General features: G+C 35.4%; 1 protein-coding gene across 3 annotated transcripts; it reads right to left on the reverse strand.

Moving 5' to 3' along the window:
- Positions 1–109: 109 nt before the first annotated feature.
- On the reverse strand, positions 110–18,854 carry LOC144855695 (fibrocystin-L-like). Of its 3 annotated transcripts, XM_078713613.1 has the most exons (6): positions 18,752–18,854; positions 17,899–18,073; positions 17,412–17,579; positions 2,408–2,598; positions 606–802; positions 385–425 (listed from the first exon to the last, which is right to left on the reverse strand). In XM_078713613.1, exons 4-5 carry the CDS (start codon positions 2,568–2,570, stop codon positions 669–671), a joined length of 297 nt encoding a protein of 98 aa, XP_078569739.1. In that variant the 5' UTR covers positions 2,571–2,598; positions 17,412–17,579; positions 17,899–18,073; positions 18,752–18,854; the 3' UTR covers positions 385–425; positions 606–668. The 3 variants fall into 3 exon arrangements, with proteins under 3 accessions (XP_078569738.1, XP_078569739.1, XP_078569737.1); XM_078713612.1 differs by lacking the exons at positions 385–425; positions 2,408–2,598; positions 17,412–17,579; positions 17,899–18,073; positions 18,752–18,854 and adding exons at positions 110–138; positions 954–1,385; XM_078713611.1 differs by lacking the exons at positions 2,408–2,598; positions 17,412–17,579; positions 17,899–18,073; positions 18,752–18,854 and adding an exon at positions 954–1,385.
- Positions 18,855–22,369: the final 3,515 nt, after the last annotated feature.

The raw sequence follows: 22,369 nt of genomic DNA on the forward strand, positions 1-22,369 counted from the left end.
AGATTAATGGCAAGATCAGTAAAGTTGGCCCAGCCATGGATTATATCTACAGTGTTGTTGCTGACGAGCTCTGCATCAGATACTCCTGGGCATTTTCCATGGATGTGAAGAATGTCCCAGATTTTGCACAATTTCAGCCTGAAAAAATAAAAAAATCATTGAATAATTCCTTTTTTTCGTAGAATATTTGTATCAAACCTATGGTGTATTACCAAAGCTTGATAGCCTACAGTATATTGGAGTTTAGAAAGAATTGTGTTAAAACCTACACTGGTATCCAATATAGAGATGCAAGGCTGAACCTCAAATGAATGGTTCTCCATAGCATCAGCCGTAAACGTATACTCATTGTGCTTTGGAATTGATAGATGATTTCTACTCCTTGGTCACTAGATGCCTCTTCTTCAGCTTGCTTCTCAGAATACCTGTGAACCAATTAGTTATGTTGGTTTGTAATGATATAGGCATTATGGTTATGTTTGTTGAACGCCACACATGAGAATACAATTTAAGACTTTGGACAAGACGATACAAGCCAGTTCTATACTACAGTAACTCTACAGAAAACTCTACTTCAACTCATTACTTCTTAAAATGTGACTTACGTTTCATTGCCTGTACTTGGACCTCCTGTTGTATTTGTTGCTCTCACACCCCTTGTTGTGTCTTCAGCTGGGGGAGAAGGATCGGTCATTGCTAATAACCTCAACTTCAAGACTCTCGTACAAAGTACCGGTTTGTGCTGCATTAACAATTTCTGCTTGAAGGTTAACTAACTTATCATGTTCAAGGGTTGAATTGCCTGTAAGGAAAAAATATTAATTATTGTTTAGATATTAAAAGAATAGGTAATTAAATAAAATTCAACTCATTTCTAAACATATGAAACTGAAAAAAGAAGAAATCTGGATAGATTATGTGATACTTTAATATGGTTAAAGAAAGCTATTTACTTATTATATATACCAAACTGGCAAGATTGTTAACAAGATCTTCTTCATAGAAGTCATCAACATCAACAGGAGCCACACCAAAGTCAACCATTATAACCGGTGTAGTGATGATGTCAATTGGGTCACTACCACGTATAAGTATCCAAAGAGTCTGCCAATCGCGATCAAAATAGTTCTCGCCATAAATGCTGGAGTCAGGAGTTGGCATGAACTGATTGTTTGGATCTTCTGGAACCCATATTTCTCTTTCTATTAATGGCAATGATGTCGAAAGAGTTGACAATTTTAAATATCTTGGACTTACATTTGATTCACTTATGTCATGGAAACAGCATGTTGAACAAGTAGCTTCTAGAGTATCACAACGTATCGGTATTATTCGTAGATTAAGATATTATATTCCAAATTTTGCTTTAAGACTACTTGCTAATGCAATAGTATTACCTTGTTTTGATTACTGTAGTAATGTTTGGTCAAATTGTAACTTAGAACTTGTTAATCGTCGTCAAGTACTTCAAAATAGAGTAGCTAGAATCATTCTTTATTCTGATATGTACACCCTTATAACAGAATTGATGTCCTCACTAAAATGGAAGAGTGTCCATGACAGATGGGAAAATGATTTATTAATTATGCTATTTAAATGCCTACAGGGTTTAGCACCATCTTATTTAACAAATCTATTCAAATTTATGGACACTTTTCACACAAAAAATACAAGAAGTCAATCAACAAAAACTCTAAATGTTCCAGCATGGAACAATATTTATGGAAAGAGAATGTTTAATTATAGAGCATTATGGAATAATCTTCCTGTACATATCCGTAAAAATTATGAGACACTTAGTCAAGTTGAATTTAAACATCTTGTATAACTTCTATTGTACATAGTTTTAATATAGCTTTTACTTTTATTTTTCTTGTATTTTTTTTCCAAATCTGGACCTCTTGGGAGACCAGTACTTGTGTATTGAAAGAGCTATTCCAGAATAAAGAAAGATTTGTATTGTATTGTATTGTATATGAACATATCTCCATCCAGCTGCCCGTTATTTGACATGACATAGTGACCTTGATGGTACACATTTAAGCGTTGAGGATTGGCATACCAGATGCCGACAACTATTTTCTGATCTGGAGCTGTGTTCAGGAAATAAAGTCATAACGTTTGAGGATTCGTTGAACTCTCATATACATCTCATAAGTCTCTCCAATTGCAACGATAGACATAAATGTGCTGATGCGCTCTTGACATGTGTACCCATGACACCAGCCGTGATCTTGTGGTCCATTGATCAAATCAACATAACCGTTAGACCCAATGACGATTGGTGAAGACGTCGTAGTGAATGGACTGGTCTTGTTTCAAGAGTGCAACTTTAATAGGAGGAAAGATTTAGGGAAGAATCACAGTTTACAAAAGCTAAAATTCAACATTAAAGCAGACAACCAACCTTTATGTGGACATTTTTCATCATAAGGAATTTTAAGTCCACGTCTCGGATCTCTATCCCACTCGTATGGAGAATCAGGAATAACATAACCAGGCCGTGATCCTCCTAGAATTCCACCATCTTCATCTCTGATCATTGCTTTCTTAAATGCATCACAATCCATCTCCACGCAATCAGAAAGATTAACTTTACTGTTAAGATTAAATGAAAAGTGTAATGTATTGAACTTGATTAATATTACTTGCTACCAATTATTTAGGCCCTGTTCAGACCCATGGCGTTAGACCGTTTTAGCGTACGACGCTAAAAGAATGTGTGTCTGAACAGTTGGGGATTAGCGTACAACGCGTTGTACAACGGTTGTAGCGTTGTAGTGGAAAACGGTTGATAGTACCGTTTTAGCGTACGACGCTACTGTAAGTCAACGTTGTATCCAATCAGAACGTTTCCTGTTATGACGCGAAACAAGGTTTGACAAATTGACCTAGGCTGACATCTTGTATCGTCGTGTGTGAGAGATGGATTTCAACAACAAAAAGGCCAGAATAAATAAGGCCTAACTAGGCTACAAATACAACTGTTAAAAAAAACTAGGCTACAAACTACATGTATCAATTGATTACCATTATATTTTCTAACAAATGACATAAAATAAATGCATCTTGTATTTAAACATAGTGACTACGATCCCGTCCCCTTTTAGGCCTAGCTAAGAGACATTCACGCATTTCATTCAAGCTAAAAACTAGCGTGGTGGGACATCATCAATTCACTCATTCATATATACAAGGCAGACTAGACTGGACAAGTTTAATGCTGAAAACCCCTTAACTCCTAAAAAAATCAGTAAACAAACAAGGGGAGCTGTGTCATTTTTATTAGCAAGTTAAGGGTTTTTTAACTGGTTAACACAATCTCCATCTTCATATCATTATAGGAGGCCTGCTTTATTTTCGTAACACCAGAGCCTGGGGAAAATGTTTTTTACTACAAAATAAAACAATAGAAACAGAAATTTGGCTTTACTATATTTTTCTTAAATAAATGCTGAGGTATGTTTTATTTACGGCAAGTTTTTTCAAAGTTGTAGGGCTGAGATCTAGGCCTATATACAGTGGAAATAATGATGAAAACATGTGGGTAAGAGCACATGAATATGCAACTAGAAACAACCAGAATGACGCACTTCCGTTGTAACGATAATCCTACGCTATGGGTCTGAACACCTCATTTTTTTCTCTGCGGTTTGTAATGTGACCTTGTTAGTAACGTTGTACGCTAAAACGGTCTAACGCCATGGGTCTGAACATAGCCTTAAACTTCCTTCACCTGTTACCATATATATTATGTTAACCCACTTCTATATAACCCTGGCTACTTAATGCACTAATGGCTAAATTAGACCCTCTGCTTAGAGCACTAAACATTCCACCTTGACAGATTAATTACCCATTACCGATATTGTTATTATAATATATAGTAAATGTAGAATAAAGAATAAACACTTCAGTGCTAGCTTTCAACTATAACAGAACTTGTTGAAGGAAGGGAAGATTGGTCACAGTTTGTTGAGCGTTTAGACTTTAGACTAGAGTCTGAGGAAGAAGAAGAAGAACAGGAAACTGATTGGCGGTACGTTGTCAATAACCAGAGGCTCTACGCAATAACCAACACGATATTCCACCAACAACAGCAATCTAACTGGATTTCACACTGTATTCGGAGACAGAACTATGATCCCTGCGAAGTTCTTACATTTTATGACCAAAAAAGTAAATTGATAGGAAGACCGAGCCCAAGTATACTTCAGGAGAACTATAAACGCTAGTCAACTAGACTGAGAAGACTATATAAGGAAGTGCTTCCAGCATCTTTTATAGAAGACAATAACTACTATGTCCAGTAGTCATTAAGTTGATTAAGTTATGTCTTGATGTTTAATTTTAATTTTAAATGTAAATAGGTTGGGTAATCATCAGGAATAGTCCTGAACAGGGAGATGAGCGCCCCTGCCCACCGATGAGTTTCGGGATCCCTTTGACCTGGAGGGAGAGTACCCGTCAGGGTTACAGGTCCCAGGTTTTTAGTTGTTTTTAAAATTAATTAGTGTTCCATGACCTTCTCATCAAAATTAACGTCTCTCATAAAATTAAGAAAAGTTGTGCTATGTCAACATAATGTCAATGACGGCGAAATATCCCCAATATTGGGGATAGCTATGAAAACAAATAAGTAAGTAAGTAACTTGTATTTCAAGGCAAAAGAAATTACTACAGAGGAGAAGAAACAAGCAACACTGTTAACAGTTATTGGCCCATCATCTTATAAGCTTTTACGAAATTTGGTTACACCAGAAAAACCCAAGGATAAAACATTCGATGAGCTGGTAACAGCTATGAATGGGCATCACAGTCCAGTGCCTAGTGAAATTGTACAGCGATACAAATTCAACTCACGCTTTCGACGTGATAATGAAACAGTGCCTAAATTTATGGCATCGCTTCAATCGATGGCAGAATTCTGTAACTTTGGAGCCTCGCTCAATACAATGTAACGAGATCGTCTAGTTTTTGGCGTCCGTAATCACGGAATTTGGTCTTTTGGCAGAAAAAGCACTGACACTGGAAAAAGCTGTTGAAATTGCAACTAGCATCGAAACTGCAACAAGAAATGTAAGAGATCTGGCGCAGCCAACCTCTGCAGCTGCAGTTGAAAATGTAAACAAAATTGCTTACAAAAAGAAGTCAAAATTTACGGAATTGTTACAAAAAATGTCCAAAATTTCCACTTTTTAAACTTCAAGAATTATGCTATAATATTGCCATTTATGCACATATATTATGGTAACATCATCTTATAAAGCCATAGTAACTAGTTGTGTAAAAAAATAAAAAGGTCTAAATTTTGACATTTTTCGAAAAATTCACTGCGGGGGACCAAAGGAATTTTTTAGAAAAATTGCCAAATTTTCTTCTTTTTAAAATTCAATAAGTATGCTATAATATTGCAATTTATGCACATATGGAGACATAAAAACTAAAAGGGTAAGTATTTGGCCATTTTTCGAAAATTTCACTGCTGGGGACCGAAGGAATTTTTCGAAAATTTGCAAAATGTTCACTTTTTAATATCCAATAATTATGCTATTATATTGTCATTTATGTATATATATTGTGTTAACATCATCTTATAGAGCCATAGTAACTAGTTATGTAAACAAATAAAAGGGTCGAAATTTTGCCATTTTTCGAAATTTTCAATGCGGGGGAAAAAAGGAATTATTTCGAAAAATGGCAAAAATTTCCACTTTTTAAAATTCGATAATTATGCTATAATATTGCAATTTATGCACATATATTGTGTTAACATAATCTTATGAAGCCATAAAAACTAGTTATGTCAAATACAAATAAGAAGTCGAAACCATGTTTTCGCTGTGGAAAGAATAACCATTTGCCAGACAAATGTTATTTTAAGCAAACAACTTGCCATTATTGTAACAAGGTAGGACACATTCAATCTGTTTGTCTTAGCAAAAAGAAGGGGAAAAGCCCCAAACAGTTAAAATTGTTGTGGCAGATGAGCCAAGCGATGAACCAAGCAACATAGCTACAGAAATGTATGAATAATTATTTGGAATAAAGACCCCGTCTAGTCCTCCACCTTAGAAAGTTAAGATACTGTTAGATGGTTTGGATACTGAAATGGAAATTGACACAGGAGCCTCGGTATCAATAATGTCGCAGACGAAATTTAGGCAATTATGGCCTGAAAGAAAACTTGAACCATCGTCAGTTAAGCTACGTACGTACACTGGACAAATAATGGATGTTTTGGGTAAAATTAATGCTGAAGTTACATACCAGAGTACTACTACAATATTACCGTTAACGATTGTGCGAACAGATGGACCTACCCTTGTAATGTAGTTGCTGCCCTCTATGTAGAAAAGGCATGTGCAACATGGACGATGTGAATAAAGTATATATGGAAGAGTGATAAACATTACAATTTGGCGACGAGGATAAACGTGAATAAATGAGGACAGATAAATTAGATAAATGAGAATCGTAACTATACCGTCTTATATAAGTTAAATATCGTTTGAATAACCACCATGGCTACGGCGAATAGTAATATGCCTAGCCTGCCTGCATTTGATGTGCACGCCGATCTCGCCAGCAGAGCGACGAGGTGGACCAAGTGGCTGAAGCGTTTTGAGCGAGCCATGGTAGGCTTTGGAATTACAAATGATGCCCGAAAGAGAGCACTGTTGTTATTCTATGGAGGGTTAGAGTTACAAGATGAATTTGACACCCTGCCAGATGAAGATACTGGTGGTGATGGTGGTACTTACACACAGGCCAAAGAAGCCTTGACAACACATTTAACCCCAAAAGGTAACATTGATTATGAAACGATAATTTTTCGGAGAATGAATCAGGAGCCTAGTGAGAAAATTGACCAGTACTGTAGTAGACTGCGTCTACAGGCTGTTAAGTGTAATTTCAATGACATTACCAGAGAAATTAAAACACAGATAATTTCAGGATGCAAAGACAGCCGATTCAGAAGGCGTATCCTAGAAAAGGAAAGAACATTGACACAAATTCTTGATTTGGCACGGTCTGTTGAGTTGTCAGAAAAAAGGGCAACAGAAGTTGAAGGAAATTCATCCCAAGCAGCTGTAAATGCGACAACAGAATCTGTGAATGCGATGAAGTTTACAAATCGTAGCCGTCCAAAGAAATATAATGGTACAAAGAATCAAAGTCAGTATAATAAATCCACTTACAAACAAAAGTCAAAACCAGCAGGAAAATCATCAACATGTAGAAAATGCGGTTTGGCATACCCACATGAGGCCGAGTGTCCAGCAAAAGGTAAAATTTGTAATTCATGTGGTAAACAAGATCATTATGCACGAGTTTGTTTCACGAAAGGCAAACAACAAGTTAGCAGAGTGGAAGAACAGGTGTGCAATAGTGGTGCAACAGGAGATACAGATTATGCAACAGATCCAGAATATGCTTTTGTTCTCCCAGGACCATCAAATAAGTTACCAACATGTGATATGATAGTCCACTGTAATAACAAGGTACAGATGCGAGCACTTGTAGACACAGGCGCGTCAGTGAACGTGATGGATAGTGTTTCATTTGATAAGATAGTACCTAAGCCAAAAATTGACAAACACAAAACAGAAATCTTTGCATATGGAAAAGCAAATCCACTTAAAGTAGTAGGAGTTGTTAAACTCAAAATATCCATTGAATCCACACAGAAGTGTATAGAGACTGAGTTTTATATAGTACATGGTAATACAGGAAATTTGTTATCATGGAAAACATCTCAAGAACTAGAGCTTGTCAAACTAGCGTGTGGAATTGGTAAGAGTGAAGATAGTGTTCCTCAATGTATCAATGACTACCCAGAACTTTTTAGTGGTATTGGTAAAATCAAAGATGTAGAGATCAAGTTACACATCGACACAACAGTACCAACAAAGGAACAAAAACACAGGAGAATACCATTTCATGTTCGTGCTGATGTTGATCGAGAGCTGAAGCGATTATTAGAACTTGACATCATAGAGAAAATTGAAGGACCAACACCGTGGGTCAGTCCAATTGTTGTGGTACCAAAGAAAAATGGAGTTCGTTTATGCGTCGATATGCGTGAAGCAAACCAAGCTATCAAGAGAGAAAAACACCCAATACCAACGTTAGATGAAATTGTATCTGATTTGAATGGTGCATCAGTGTTTAGCACATTAGATTTGTCATCTGGATATCATCAATTTTCACTCCATCCTGAAAGCAGATATATTACAACGTTTAGCACACACGTTGGGTTGTTTCGTTACAAACGGTTGATGTTTGGCGTGAATTCTGCCCCTGAATTATTTGCAGCTGCAGTAAGAAATCTATTGATCGGGTTAAATGGATGCAGAAACATATCTGACGACATAATTATTTTTGGAAGGACAAAACAAGAACATGACATAAACCTTAAAGCAGTTCTTGAAAGATTGAAGCAATGTGGAGCAACTTTAAATAAAGAAAAATGTTGTTTTGCTCAACCAAAGGTTAAGTTTTACGGACATACATTCAGTAGTGACGGATTAGCTGCTGATACACAGAAGATAGAAAGTCTCAAGAATGCTCCACGACCACAGTCGGCAAGTGAAGTAAAGTCCTTGTTAGGTATGGCTCAGTACTTGTCACGGTTCATCTACAATTACGCTTCAATTACAACACCATTGCGAGAGCTTACTCATCAAAATAGCCAATGGAAATGGACAGGTGTTGAAGAACAATCATTTAAAGATCTAAAGAAAGCTTTAATTAGTTCTGATGTAATAACTTACTTTGACATTAACAAGAGAACAAATATTCTAGTAGATGCAAGCCCTGTAGGCCTGTCAGCTATTATGTGCCAAGATGGTAAAGTGATAGGATATGGAAGCAGAGCATTATCCGATGTTGAAACGAGATACTCACAAACCGAGAGGGAAATGTTAGCTGTTGTATACGGTGCTGAACATTTTCATTTGTACGTATATGGTGCAAAGTTCAAGATAACAACGGATCACAAGCCATTACTAGGAATCTTCAAAAGTCAAAAACAGATGTCCGCAAGGATTGAGAGATGGCGATTGCGACTAATGCCATATGATTGTGAAGTGATCTACAGACCAGGTATTGACAACCCTGCAGATTACTTGAGCAGACATCCTACTTCAACAGATACACAGACAGAAGTTAGTCAAGATGTTAATATGATAGGAAGTTATGTAAATTATGTTGTACAGAACAGTGTTCCAAAGGCAATGACCAAACAAGAAATTGAAATAGAGAGTGATCGTGATGAAACATTCAAGAAGTTGAGGAAAGCTGTTGAAAGTGGAAAGGATAAAGATTGGAAACATCCTTTGTTGGAACCATTTAAAAATGTGAAAGATGAAATAGCAGTAGTAGATAAAATCATATTACGAAGACATCAGATAGTTTTACCAGAGACATTGAGAGGAAAAGCTGTGGAATTGGCTCATGTAGGACACCAAGGGATCGTAAAGACTAAAGCATTGTTACGTGAAAAAGTGTGGTTCCCTAGAATAGATAAAATGGTAGAGCGACAGGTTAGAAAATGCCTAGCATGTCAAGCGACTGTATCTACGAATGCAGAGAAACCAGAACCATTGAAGATGACAGAATTACCAACATTACCATGGACTGAAGTGGCAGTTGATTTTAAAGGACCAATGCCAAATGGAAAATATTTGCTTGTTGTATATGATATGTATAGCAGATTTCCAGAAGTCGAGATAGTTCAGTCGACATCAGCGAAAGTAACTATTCCGAAATTAGATGCGATATTCGCAAGACATGGCATACCTAATATAGTATTGTCAGATAATGGACCTCCATTTAACAGTCATGAGTTCGAGCAATTTGCAACATACCAAGGGTTTAAACATCGAAGAACGACTCCATTATGGCCGAGAGCAAATGGGGAAGTTGAAAGATTCAATCGGACATTAACCAAAGTTCTTCAAACTGCAAGTGTTGAGGGAAGAAATCCGCATCAAGCGTTATATGAATTCCTCAGGCAGTATCGAGCAACCCCACATTCAACCACAGGAAAAAGTCCAGCCGAACTATTATATGGAAGAAAAATAAAAATATGTTTTCCGTCACTGACTAAAGTAGACGAGAAGAATGATGTAGAAGTTGCAAACAAAGATAAAGAACAGAAGAAGAAAATGAAAGATAGCGGAGATATGTATTTGCATACAAAAGAAAGCGATTTGAAAGTTGGAGACAAAGTGCTTGTAAAGCAACAAAAGAAGAATATGTTAACAACCCCGTTTGACCCAGATCCGTATATTGTAAGTTGGAGAAAAGGAAATGCTATAATTGCAGACAGGAACGGTATCAAAATCAGAAGGAACATTTCTCATTTCAAGAAAATAAACATTTTTAATAATTATGAGTCAGACGTTGATGATGATGTAGTAGAAAGACCCCAAGATGTAAATGATCAACAAGAACCAAGACGACCGCAAAGGAATCGACAAATGCCCGCAAGATATAATGATTTTGTGTTGGACCAATAAGCTTGAAAATAATGAGAACAAAGGATATGAACATTGTTGAGTTGATTCAAATTTTGATGAACATTTAAATTTGATTTTGAGAAAAGTTATTGATTTCGAATTATTGGATATAGAACATTGATTATATTTGTGACAAGAGACATTGATAAACAGTAAAAGACAATTTGAACATTTCTGAGAATTTAATTAGTAAACAATAATATATTTTGATAATTGACACTATGCAATTGATGGAGAATTACTTATAAAAAAAAATATATACATTAATATGAAGCATAACAATCAGAATATTAATAATTAAAATAAGCTAGTCAATATGATAAAAGTTAATAGTTAAAATGTTAGTTAATATTCAGTGTTGTATTTGATAGTTATAGGACTTATCTAAAAGTAAGGAGGGAATGTAATGTAGTTGCTGCCCTCTATGTAGAAAAGGCATGTGCAACATGGACGATGTGAATAAAGTATATATGGAAGAGTGATAAACATTACAACCCTAATTGGTCGAGACTGGCTTCAGTTTATAAAGTTGGACTGGCAACAAATCAAGGTAATAAACCAATTAGATTTAAGTTCACTGCTTGGTAAATACCAAGAAATATTTAAAGATAAACTAGGTACCCTTAAGGGTACTGAAGCAAAAATGTATGTTGATAAAGAGACAATGCCAAAATTTTGCAAAGCCAGAAATGTTCCGTATGCTTTGCGACAGAAACTAGATGACTAACTGACTGGGCTGCACCAATAGTTCCGGTACTTAAGGCAGATAAATCTACCATTAGGATCTGTGGTGACTACAAAATTACTGTAAATAAAGCAGCCAAAGTTGATCAGTATCCTTTACCCCGAAGAAAAATTTACTAAATTGGACATATGTCACAAGCGTACCAACAATTACTCTTGGATAAAGATTCTCGAAAATATGTTGTAATCAACACTCAAAAGGGACTTTACAATATACACGGTTGCCGTTTGGAGTCTCTTCAGCACCAGCGATTTTCCAGCGTGTCATGGAAGGACTATTACAAGGAATTAAAGGTGTTACAGTATACCTGGACGATATATTAATTACAGGAAAGAATGACTTTGAGCATTTCGAAACTCTTGAAACCGTCCTAAAGCGACTGGTAGATGCTGGACTTCGTCTAAAAAATAGTAAGTGTGTTTTTATGGTTAAATCTGTTGGTTATTTGGGACACCTGATCGACAAAGAGGGATTGCATCCCACAAACGCCAAAGTGAGAGCAATTAAAGATGCTCCAGCGTCTCAAAACTTGACAGAACTGAGAGCTTATTTGGGATTATTATCTTATTATGAAGTTTTTACCACAACACACTTAATTGCTCTGTTATATGCCTTACTTCGTGAGGATAAAGATTTGAACTGGACAAATTTAGAACAATCTACTTTTGATAAATCAAAGGAATTGCTACTTTCCTGCACATTATGATCCAAAAAAGGAAATAATATTATCGTGTGATGCATCTCAATATGGAATTGGGGCTGTGTTAGCACATCGACAAAGTGACGGTACAGAAAGACCAATCGCATTTGCATCTAGAACACTAGAAAAGTATTCGCAAATTGAGAAAGAAGGTTTGGCATGCGTTTTCGGAGTTAGTCCAGTAAAGATAAGTCAAAAATAGGGTAAACCTAGAACAAATTGCAACAGAATTTTTTTTTATTTTTTCTGGTAAACATGGTTCAAATGAATATCATATCCAAAGTTTACCAAAATCGGACATCGGGAAGTGGGTTAATTTGCATAAATTCAAAATGGCCGCCATTTGCTATTTTGAAGCCTCATATCTCCTTAACGGTTGGATTTAGACCACCTAAGTGCATTACGAGTAGATATAAATGTGCTATTAAACATTCTAATTAGCATATTTAAATTCCCATATGAGATACCTATGACATCATATGGTAGTTGTGACGTCATATATTATGTTATAACTGTTTAAATGACATTATACTATGCGAACAATTTAGGAACTGCAAGAAAACATGTTTCTTAACATTCTCCTTGTTGAAATGAACATTATTTCCAAAGTTTACCAAAATCGGACATCAGGAAGTGGGTTAATTAGCATACATTCAAAATGGCCGCTATTTACTATACCATTTTGAAGCTCCATATCTCCTTAACAGTTGGTTTTAGACCACCTAAGTGCATTGCGAGTAGATATAAATGTGATATTAAACTTTCCAATTAGCGTATTTAAACTACCATATAACGTAACTATGATGTCATAAGACATTTGACGTCATGTTCTGTCACAATAATGCTCAATTGGCATTATTCTAAGGGAAAAATATAGAAACCGTAGGAATCTCATGAAAATAGTAGAACATTTAACACATTCATGTTAAGATCATGGGTATCAGAAGTTATTCGGCCACCCTTCACAACATGCAATAGAATATTCCAGTTAATTTTCTGCAACTGCAACTTTTAATAACTGCATATATATCTCATATATATTTAAAGAAAAGAGATTCTTAATTCTGTAATGAGTCTTGGATTTAATAATTCAACCCAATCCTAAATATGGAGTTGGATCACAGTAAGTTTCCCATCCAAAGTACATACATAGAAAATGTTATGTTGGCGCCGTCAAAATACTTACACCATCATGTAGGCACAGTAAGTCTACTTCATTGACTTTTCTGATGTCTTTTTTAATTTTGGAATGAACAGTTCTTGCTTCGAATATAGTGCATCTCTCTGTTTCTTTGCAAGTGCAGAGCGTCTTAAGGAGCAAATTTGCAACATCTTTGTGTTTTCTTTAAGTACCAATTATTCCACTATTTTTTGCTTCTTCTTGTCTTAAAACTCAATCGCTTTTCTAATAATGGCAAAGTAATATATTTAATAGATCCCCATCTGCATTCAAAGTTTCCATTTTTCTGACATTTTCTGTCAAGAAAGTTGAATACTGTAATTAGTAGTGGCAAGTTGGAAAATTACTTTATTACCTTAAAAACCCCTTTTGGATTCCGTTGATGTGTATCTTTTAAATTAACTGATTAACGGTTCTTCATCCTTGTTGACACATTATTTAATGTCCTTGTTATATGCTCATTGAATCTTTGAAACAACATTCAAAAGATAAACATTATATGTCATAAAAAGTTGTTGTCTCATAAATGATCGACACCAAACAGATGCAATTTCTAGCAATGAAATAGCAACTTTGAAAGAGCAGAATGGAGATGCTGACTATATCGAAAACTACAGTATGACATTTATCATTATGTATCATCTCAATTCCCAGTTGGGGAATTGAGATGAGTTTGTGGGAATGATGGGTTTGAATAGCCTGACCCACAGACAATCGCCTCATTACAATATTTTTTTATTTTCCTTTACCAATTTAAAGAGATAAAGTTCTAAAAGATGTAGTTTTAGGGAACACAAAACAAGATGTGCGCGTGAGTACAAATCAGTTTCGGAAATACAGTTGATGATCACCTTTCATACGGTTCTGTAGAACAACTATTTTCATAAGATTTTGTAAATGGAAACTTAATGATAAATTTCAACGGTTTTTACATATATCTACTCGTAATGCACATAGGATTCCTAAACCCAACCGTTAAGGAGATACAGGGCTTCAAAATGGTATAGCAAACAGCAACCATTTTGAATTTATTCTAATTGACCCCCTTCTTGAAGTCTGATTTTGGTCAACTTTGGATATCATTTAGTTCAGTTCATTTCAACAGGAAATTGTTAGAAAATTGTTTTCCTGCAGTTTCTACATTTTTTAGCATAGGATAATGTCATTTAAGCAGTTATAACATAATATATGGCGTCACAACTACCTTATGACGTCATATTTACGTCATATGGTAATTTAAATGTGCTAATTGGGAAGTTTAATGTCACATTTATATCTACTCGCAATGCACTTAGGTGGTCTAAAACCAACCGTTAAGGAGATATGGGGCTTCAAAATGATATAGTAAATAGCGGCCATTTTGAATTTATGCTAATTAACACACTTCCTGACGTCCGATTTTGGTAAACTTTGGAAGTTATGTTCATTTCAACAAGGAGAATGTTAAGAAACTTGTTTTTCTGCAGTTTCTAAGTTGTTCGCATAGTATAATGTCATTTAAGCATTTATAACATAATATATGACGTCACAACTAACATATGACGTCATAGGTACATCATTTGGTAATTTAAATATGCTAATTAGAATGTTTAATATCACATTTATATCTACTCGTAATGCACTTAGGTGGTCTAAATCCAACCGTTAAGGAGATATGGGGCTTTAAAATAGCAAATAGTGGCCATTTTGAATTTATGCTAATTAGCCCACTTCCCGATGTCCGATTTTGGTAAACTTTGGATATGATATTTATTTTCACCATATCAACCATATAAAACAAAAAAAAATTCTGTTGCAATTTGTTCTAGGTTCAACCATATTTTTACTGGACTAAGTAACGCGATTTCAGTCTTACATTTATGGTAGACATTTCACATTGGTAACAGACCATAAGCCATTGCTGGGTCTTATTAATGAGGACAGACTTGTGCCTAGCCAAGCATCAGCTAGAATCCAACGTTGGGCACTGAAATTAGGTACATACAAATATACATTAAGATTCAAACTGACAAAGTCCCATGCCAATGCGGATGCCTTAAGCAGATTACCATTGCCAGGAAAACCAGAATCAATTCCACAACCTGCCGAAACTGTTCTATTGATGGAGCCAATGAACCAATCTCCAGTTTCCACAGCAGATATTAAAGGTTGGACGGTTAAAGATCCAACACTTTCTCGAGTTCTTTACTACATTGAAAAGGGTTGGCCCAATACTAATCCAAAAATTGAAAACTTGCAACCATATTGGATGGATCTGACAAAGAGAACTCTCTACACAAGATGGATGTATTTTGTGGGGAAATAGAATTGTTGTTCCACAGCCTGGTAGAAAACAGTTGCTACAAGCACTACATGACGGTCATACTGGAATTGTCAGAATGAAAAGTTTTGCTCGGGATTCGTTATGGTGGCCTAATATGGACAAAGACATATCAAAGCAGTGCGATACATGCCAATCCAATCAAACTTTACCACCTAAAGCACCATTGCACCCATGGAATTGGCCAAATAGACCATGGTCACGATTACATATCGACTATGCTGGACCATTTATTGGAAAAATGTTTTTAATACGATGCATACTCAAAATGGCTTGAGGTAATTCCGGTAAATTCCTCAACGACAAATACCACAGTGGATAAGCTCAGGCTTATATTTGCATCGCATGGATTGCCAGATAAAATAGTATCCGACAATGGAACATGTTTCACCAGTGATGAATTTCATACATTCGTAAAGCGAAATGGAATAAGACATTCTTTAACAGCCCCATATCACCCATCATCGAATGGTCTTGCGGAACGTGCTGTACGCACATTTAAAGAAACAATGAAACGTATGAAAGATGGATATATCGAAACAAAAGTCGCAAGATTCTTATGTTGTAATTTGTATGTTCTTGTTATCAGTTTCTTGTTTTTAGGACCCAAGTGGAAATAAGTTTTTAACTTTTCTTGGCATTCCTTGTAATCAAGGCCTGTTTTTTCCGTGCAATTGTTTTTCTATTTTCTATGTATTATATTTTATTGTTTTTTAACCTTGATTACCAAATAAAGTTTAAAAAAAAAAACTTCAAGATTCCTATTTAAATATAGAAATACACCTCATAGCACAACTGGCAAAACACCAGCAGAATTACTGAATGGCCGAAAATTGAAAACGCATTTTGATCTTTTACACCCTTATCAAGCAGATCGTGTTATCACTCAACTTGAAAAACAGAAATTAGCCCATGATCGTCATGCAAAGAACGCACTTTTGTAGAAGGAGAGTAGGTGTATATAAAGAACTTTAGAGGACAAAATCTGAAATGGTTACCCGGAACAATAATATTAAAATCCGGTCGCATCTCATTCAAGATAAAACTAGAAGATGGACGAGTTTGTCGTCGTCATGCCGACCATATCAGGAAGCGTTATAGGCCTGTTCAAACTCAGGATAAACAGCTTACAAACAAAGATGATCCTCCACAATTACCTCCAATGCTCATTAATCCAAATCTGAACAGTGGAAACATCACAATCGACTGTCGAAGCACAGTCTATTACTGCTCAGCGATACCTTACCTTACCTTACTCGCGATAGAAAACCGCCGGAAAGATATGGACATTTTTAATAACTGAAATATAGAAACTTTTATGGACATTATTACTGGACAATTTAAAATGTTGATCTTATATTTTACTTTATACAGTGCATTATACCATATACATTTAAAGTGTTATTAAACCATAACTTAGTACAGTGCTGCTTTGATTCAATTATAAATAAATAGCTTAGAATTGTTTATAATAGAAGGGAGGGAATGTAATGTATTGAACTTGATTAATATTACTTGCTACCAATTATTTATACTTCCTTCACCTGTTACCATATATATTATGTTAACCCACTAATATATAACCCTGGCTACTTAATGGTCACTAATGGCTAAAAAGTAGACCCCTCTGCTGAGACCACTAAACATTCCACCTTGACAGATTAATTACCCATTACCGATATTGTTATTATATATAGTAGATGTAGAATAAAGAATAAACACTTCAGTGCTAGCTTTCAACTATAACAGAACTTGTCTCTCTCTCTCACTTATTTGTATTGTAAATCGGCACATTACAAAAAGTATTGTAGGTATTAGTGTACTAGGTTGATGAAAATAATGCAACTAGCAAGTAAGGATACACAATGATTTACATTTACGTAACTTGGATAAATGCAAGTGGTCCGTAGATATATAGGATAAATACTATTAGTACTTACCCTAAATTAGGTATATGTATGTAAACCCTGTTCTTGTCTCTGACTGTTACCTTCTTTGTACAGTACCTACAGCGGACATTGGGTGGATACCATCATCATTTGACGGATTGGTCATAGTAGCGTAATGATCTTTCTTACACGCAGTATCAAAATGAGCGAATGTGACATCTATTGATAAGAAAGAGCAAAATACCTTTATTTGTAAATGAATAAGTATGTTGAAATATATTCATTTGGTAAGTTTCACCAAAAATGTATTCCGATATTAAAGACATATTTTATGATAAAACAGTACTAAGGGACAACCTCAACATTACAGTGGTGATAACTTGGATACAATGGCAATTTTATGTTATCCAAATAAGCATTCAGCTTCATGTGTAAACAGTATGAATATGCGTTTCCTGCAATAGAACTCAACTGGTTTGTCCAAGTAAGGACTAGGTTTGTCCAAGTAAGGACCAGATTATGTCATGCTTTTACATACCTTGCAATCTTGTGCTTCCAGCAATAGCTGGGTAATTATGTATACCATGAAATGGAAAAAATGGAGCACCATTATCACCAGACATGAAATTTTCCCTCACGTATCCAGCATTTCCATTGTCTGGACCACAAGGTGCACACTGTTTTGCACTTTGACCTGCATTCTCTGGTTGATTCTGAAATATTTACATGAAAATGTTAATGGGAAAAAATCAGAATTTATAAATTACGTGACTGATTACACAATGGAATGGCATTATCAGTACACGTTAAGAAAAAGAAGGTAGAAGAGTAAGAAAGTCCTTTGACAAATTTCCTTATGAAAGTCAAGTATGCATATATAATATCTATACATTGATTTTATTTGACAGAATGCAAAATATAGTTCCCCAAACTGACAAAATAATAACATTTGAAAAACAGAAATAAAATCTTTTAAAATGAATAATAAAAATGTTCATATTTATTGAAAATGTTTATATCTTTTTTTTGTGTCATTTTTGGGTTTCCCACTTTTATTTCATCGTCATTAACATTGTTCCATTCATTATGATTTTTACATTTATACATTATCTAATCCAATTCATCATAATTGCTTAATTACAGTATTCGGTTTGTAACATGCTACAACTGTTTATATTCTTACTGAACCTACCTGTAACTCATCGCAATCAAAGAACGGGCTTGTACCAATTATAAACGATGACTACATTCTCACACATACTTATCAACAGCTTCATGACTAAGAGAAGATGGCCCATTAATGACAAATGGCATCACCCCGATGTTGTTGTCTAAAATCTAAAATGTAAGTTACTATATAAGGAAAAGAGAAGTATTTTGGTATTGCTTACCTGCTCCAACTGTGTGGTGAATTACATTATCCTGAATTGCATCTCGATAGCAGGACTGAAGCCATTATGAAATGTATATTCACGTACAAACGATGGACTTTCTACAGTAACTTCTCCAATCTCCAAGAAAGCAACTGAATAATGTGGCTCATAAAAATCTGAAACAAATAAATAAGTGTCACTATCGAATGAATAAGTGCCAGACAAAAACCTCAGGGAAAAAAAAGTTACAATTACAGAACTAACACTTTCCAATGTAAGAATGTTCCTTTATAGAAGTATTTTAACACAACCTGTGTTATTATAATGTATTATTCTGGTCCTCAAGCTTTACTGGAAACTGAGGAAATTCGGATTAGGCCCTCCACGGACCCTCGACAGCCAGCAGTGCAGCGCCTACCAGATCAGCACACCGGGAGACAATCCCCTACTTTTTTCAAACAGTGTACCACGTTCTTTAATGTGCACTGTTAAGTACACAGGACCAACGGCTTTACATCTCATCCGAAGAATAAGGCAATGAGAGTAAAGCATCCTGCCTAAGGAACCATGGTGGTCTATTTATAATTATTTTCTCTCAATCTAATAACAATCATTGCCATGATTCAATAAATTGTTTATTAATTAAAAATATAAAAATCATCACCATAATGAGTGATAGAGCTGATAATGTTAGTTTTCCCAACGATTATATAATCTTAAGTTTCCAAAGAAGGAAAGAAGGCAAATAAAGAGAATGCTAGAAGTTTGGACTGGCAAACAGTTTAGTGTACACATAAACAGTAGTTACTGGCACTGTATACTTCAACACAAAGAATAAATATTCTAAATATTTATTTCTTAGGCTTAATACTTACAATAGTTGATTAGATCCACTGCTAGCACTCTTCTTCCTTAGATTCATTCGCATAGTCTGACATTTTAACTTAAGGTACCTTCTCAGGCAGTGCCATTTTCTCTATTTTAGAAAATTGTGCTCTACAAAGAAACACAAATATTTAATATAACTCACAATATTAAAAAAAAACTTGCATACAGTACATAAACGTATACACGGTAGGTGTATGGTCAAATTATTTGACATATTGTTGCATGATGAAATCAATATGAAAAGAACGGTTGCGTTTTTCTCCACATTTCAATCAACATGCTGTGATCGTTCTGTACCGCAAACATATCACTATCACGAACGCTGAACATCTTGCGACATAGCGCACTTAACAAAACTTCCCCAATCAGAGCGATTATTATCCAAAGTGTGCATAGACTTGTTTATTTTTGTTTTTTCATTTTCTATAATTTCGATGTGATTTTGGGTCGTCCCCTTAGTCTCTTAACTTTTCTCATTGTTTGTTTCCTCGCATAGAGCTCTTTGAGCTGGGATATCGGAGTCTAGATGAAGAAGGTGTCCACACTATGTCAACATATACTGTATATTTAACAATTACAAACTTCATTTTGTATATGAAGACAGATTATGGCACTCCTCATCTTAGAGACTCAAAATACCTGCTTTTAAAACGGATAGATTTTAAGTAGCTACCAGAAAAGCTTTAGTGAGAAGTTTAAGGCGCTGTGGGGGCTCAAATGAAAACTGTCAATGGATGTCAAAGGTTGAAAAAGCAATGCGTTGCTCAATTTCTAAACAATGACCCTGTTGTACACACATTTGACTGGATATTTGTTTAATTAATGTACAGTATGTATGCATGTATGAACATGCTCGCCTGCATCTTAAATTGAGAGGATCTGTGTGTGTAGCATCCAATAAGAATTTAGTGAAGTTCGAGAAGCTGGGAAGAACAACCCTGTGTTGATCTGGGCCTCCGTGGATAAATTGAACTTATTATACCTATTCATGGTAACAGTAACGTTTGTTGCTCTTAGAGTGGATACGGTAGTCTACAATTGAAGATGTTTTTAAAATTGGGGTAGGGGGAAGTATTAATAGAAGGTAGTGGGTTAAATAGAGGGAGACCTGCATTGAAAATTTGAAATGGACTGTAGTCTTCAAAAAGAAGTTGCTCTTAGATTGGATACACTAGTCTACAATTGATGGTGATTTTAGAATTATAATGCAGTATTAAATAGAAGATGGATGGTTAATTAGAGAGAAAAACTGCATTGACAATTTGAAAATGACTTATAATTAATTAAAAAATCACCAACCTTGGAATCCAGATGTTCTGCAATATCCATTGTAAAATCTTCAATTAGATTAAACTGAACATCAAATTTTTTTCAACTTTTAGTGTTGATCTGCGATTGATATGTGGAAACACCCTCAATGACAGAAAACTCTGTTGAGTTGATACCTTCTAGCGTGGATGAGTTGGAATAAACAATGCTGAATTTAAAGAAGTAGCCACTTCCTGACAGATTAATGGCAAGATCAGTGAAGTTGGCCCAGCCATGGATTATATCTACAGTGTTGTTGCTGACGAGCTCTGCATCAGATACTCCTGGGCATTTTCCATGGATGTGAAGAATGTCCCAGATTTTGCACAATTTCACCCTGTAAAAATCATTGAATAATTCCTTTTTTTTTGTAGAATATTTGTATCAAACCTATGGTGTATTACCACAGCTTGATAGCCTATATTGGAGTTTAGAAAGAATTGTGTTAAATCTACACTGGTATCCAATATAGAGATGCAAGGTTGAATCTCAAATAGCATCAGCCGTTGTAAACGTATACTCATTGTGCTTGAGAATTGATAGATGATTTCTACTCCTGGGTCACTAGATGCCTCTTCTTCAGCTTGCTTCTCAGAATACCTGTGAACCAATTAGTTATGTTGTTTTGTAATGATATAGGCATTATGGTTATGTTCGTTACAAGCCACACATGAGAATACAATTTAAGACTTTGGACAAGACGATACAAGCCAGTTCTTTACTACAGTAACTCTACAGAAAACTCTACTTCAACTCATTACTTCTTAAATGTGACTTACGTTTTATTGCCTGTACTTGGACCTCCTGTTGTATTTGTTGCTCTCACACCCCTTGTTGGGTCTTCGGCTGGGGGAGAAGGATCGGTCATTGCTAAGTACAAAGTACCAGTTTGTGATGCATTAACAATTTCTGCTTGAAGGTTAACTAACTCATCATGTTCTAGGGTTGAATTGCCTGTAAGGAAGAAGTATTAATTATTGTTTAGATATTAAAAGAATAGGCAATGAAATAAAATTCAACTAATTTCTAAACATATGAAACTGAAAAAAGAAGAAATCTGGATAGATTATGTGATACTTTAATATGGTTAAAGAAAGCTATTTACTTACTGTATTATATATACCAAACTGGCAAGATTGTTAACAAGATCTTCTTCATAGAAGTCATCAACATCAACAGAAGCCACACCAACGTCAACCATTATAACCGGTGTAGTGATGATGTCAATTGGGTCACTACCACGTATAAGTATCCAATCGCGATCAAAATAGTTCTCGCCATAAATGCTGGAGTCATGAACTGGTCTATTTAGATCTTCTGGAACCCATATGAACATATCTCCATCCAGCTGCCTGTTATTTGGCATGACATAGTGACCTTGATGGTACACATCTAAGCGTTGAGGATTGGCATACCGGATGCCGACAACTATTTTCTGAT

Source organism: Antedon bifida, chromosome 11 (genome assembly GCF_963402885.1).
Source record: "Antedon bifida chromosome 11, ecAntBifi1.1, whole genome shotgun sequence".
Classification (NCBI taxonomy): Eukaryota; Metazoa; Echinodermata; class Crinoidea; order Comatulida; family Antedonidae; genus Antedon; species Antedon bifida.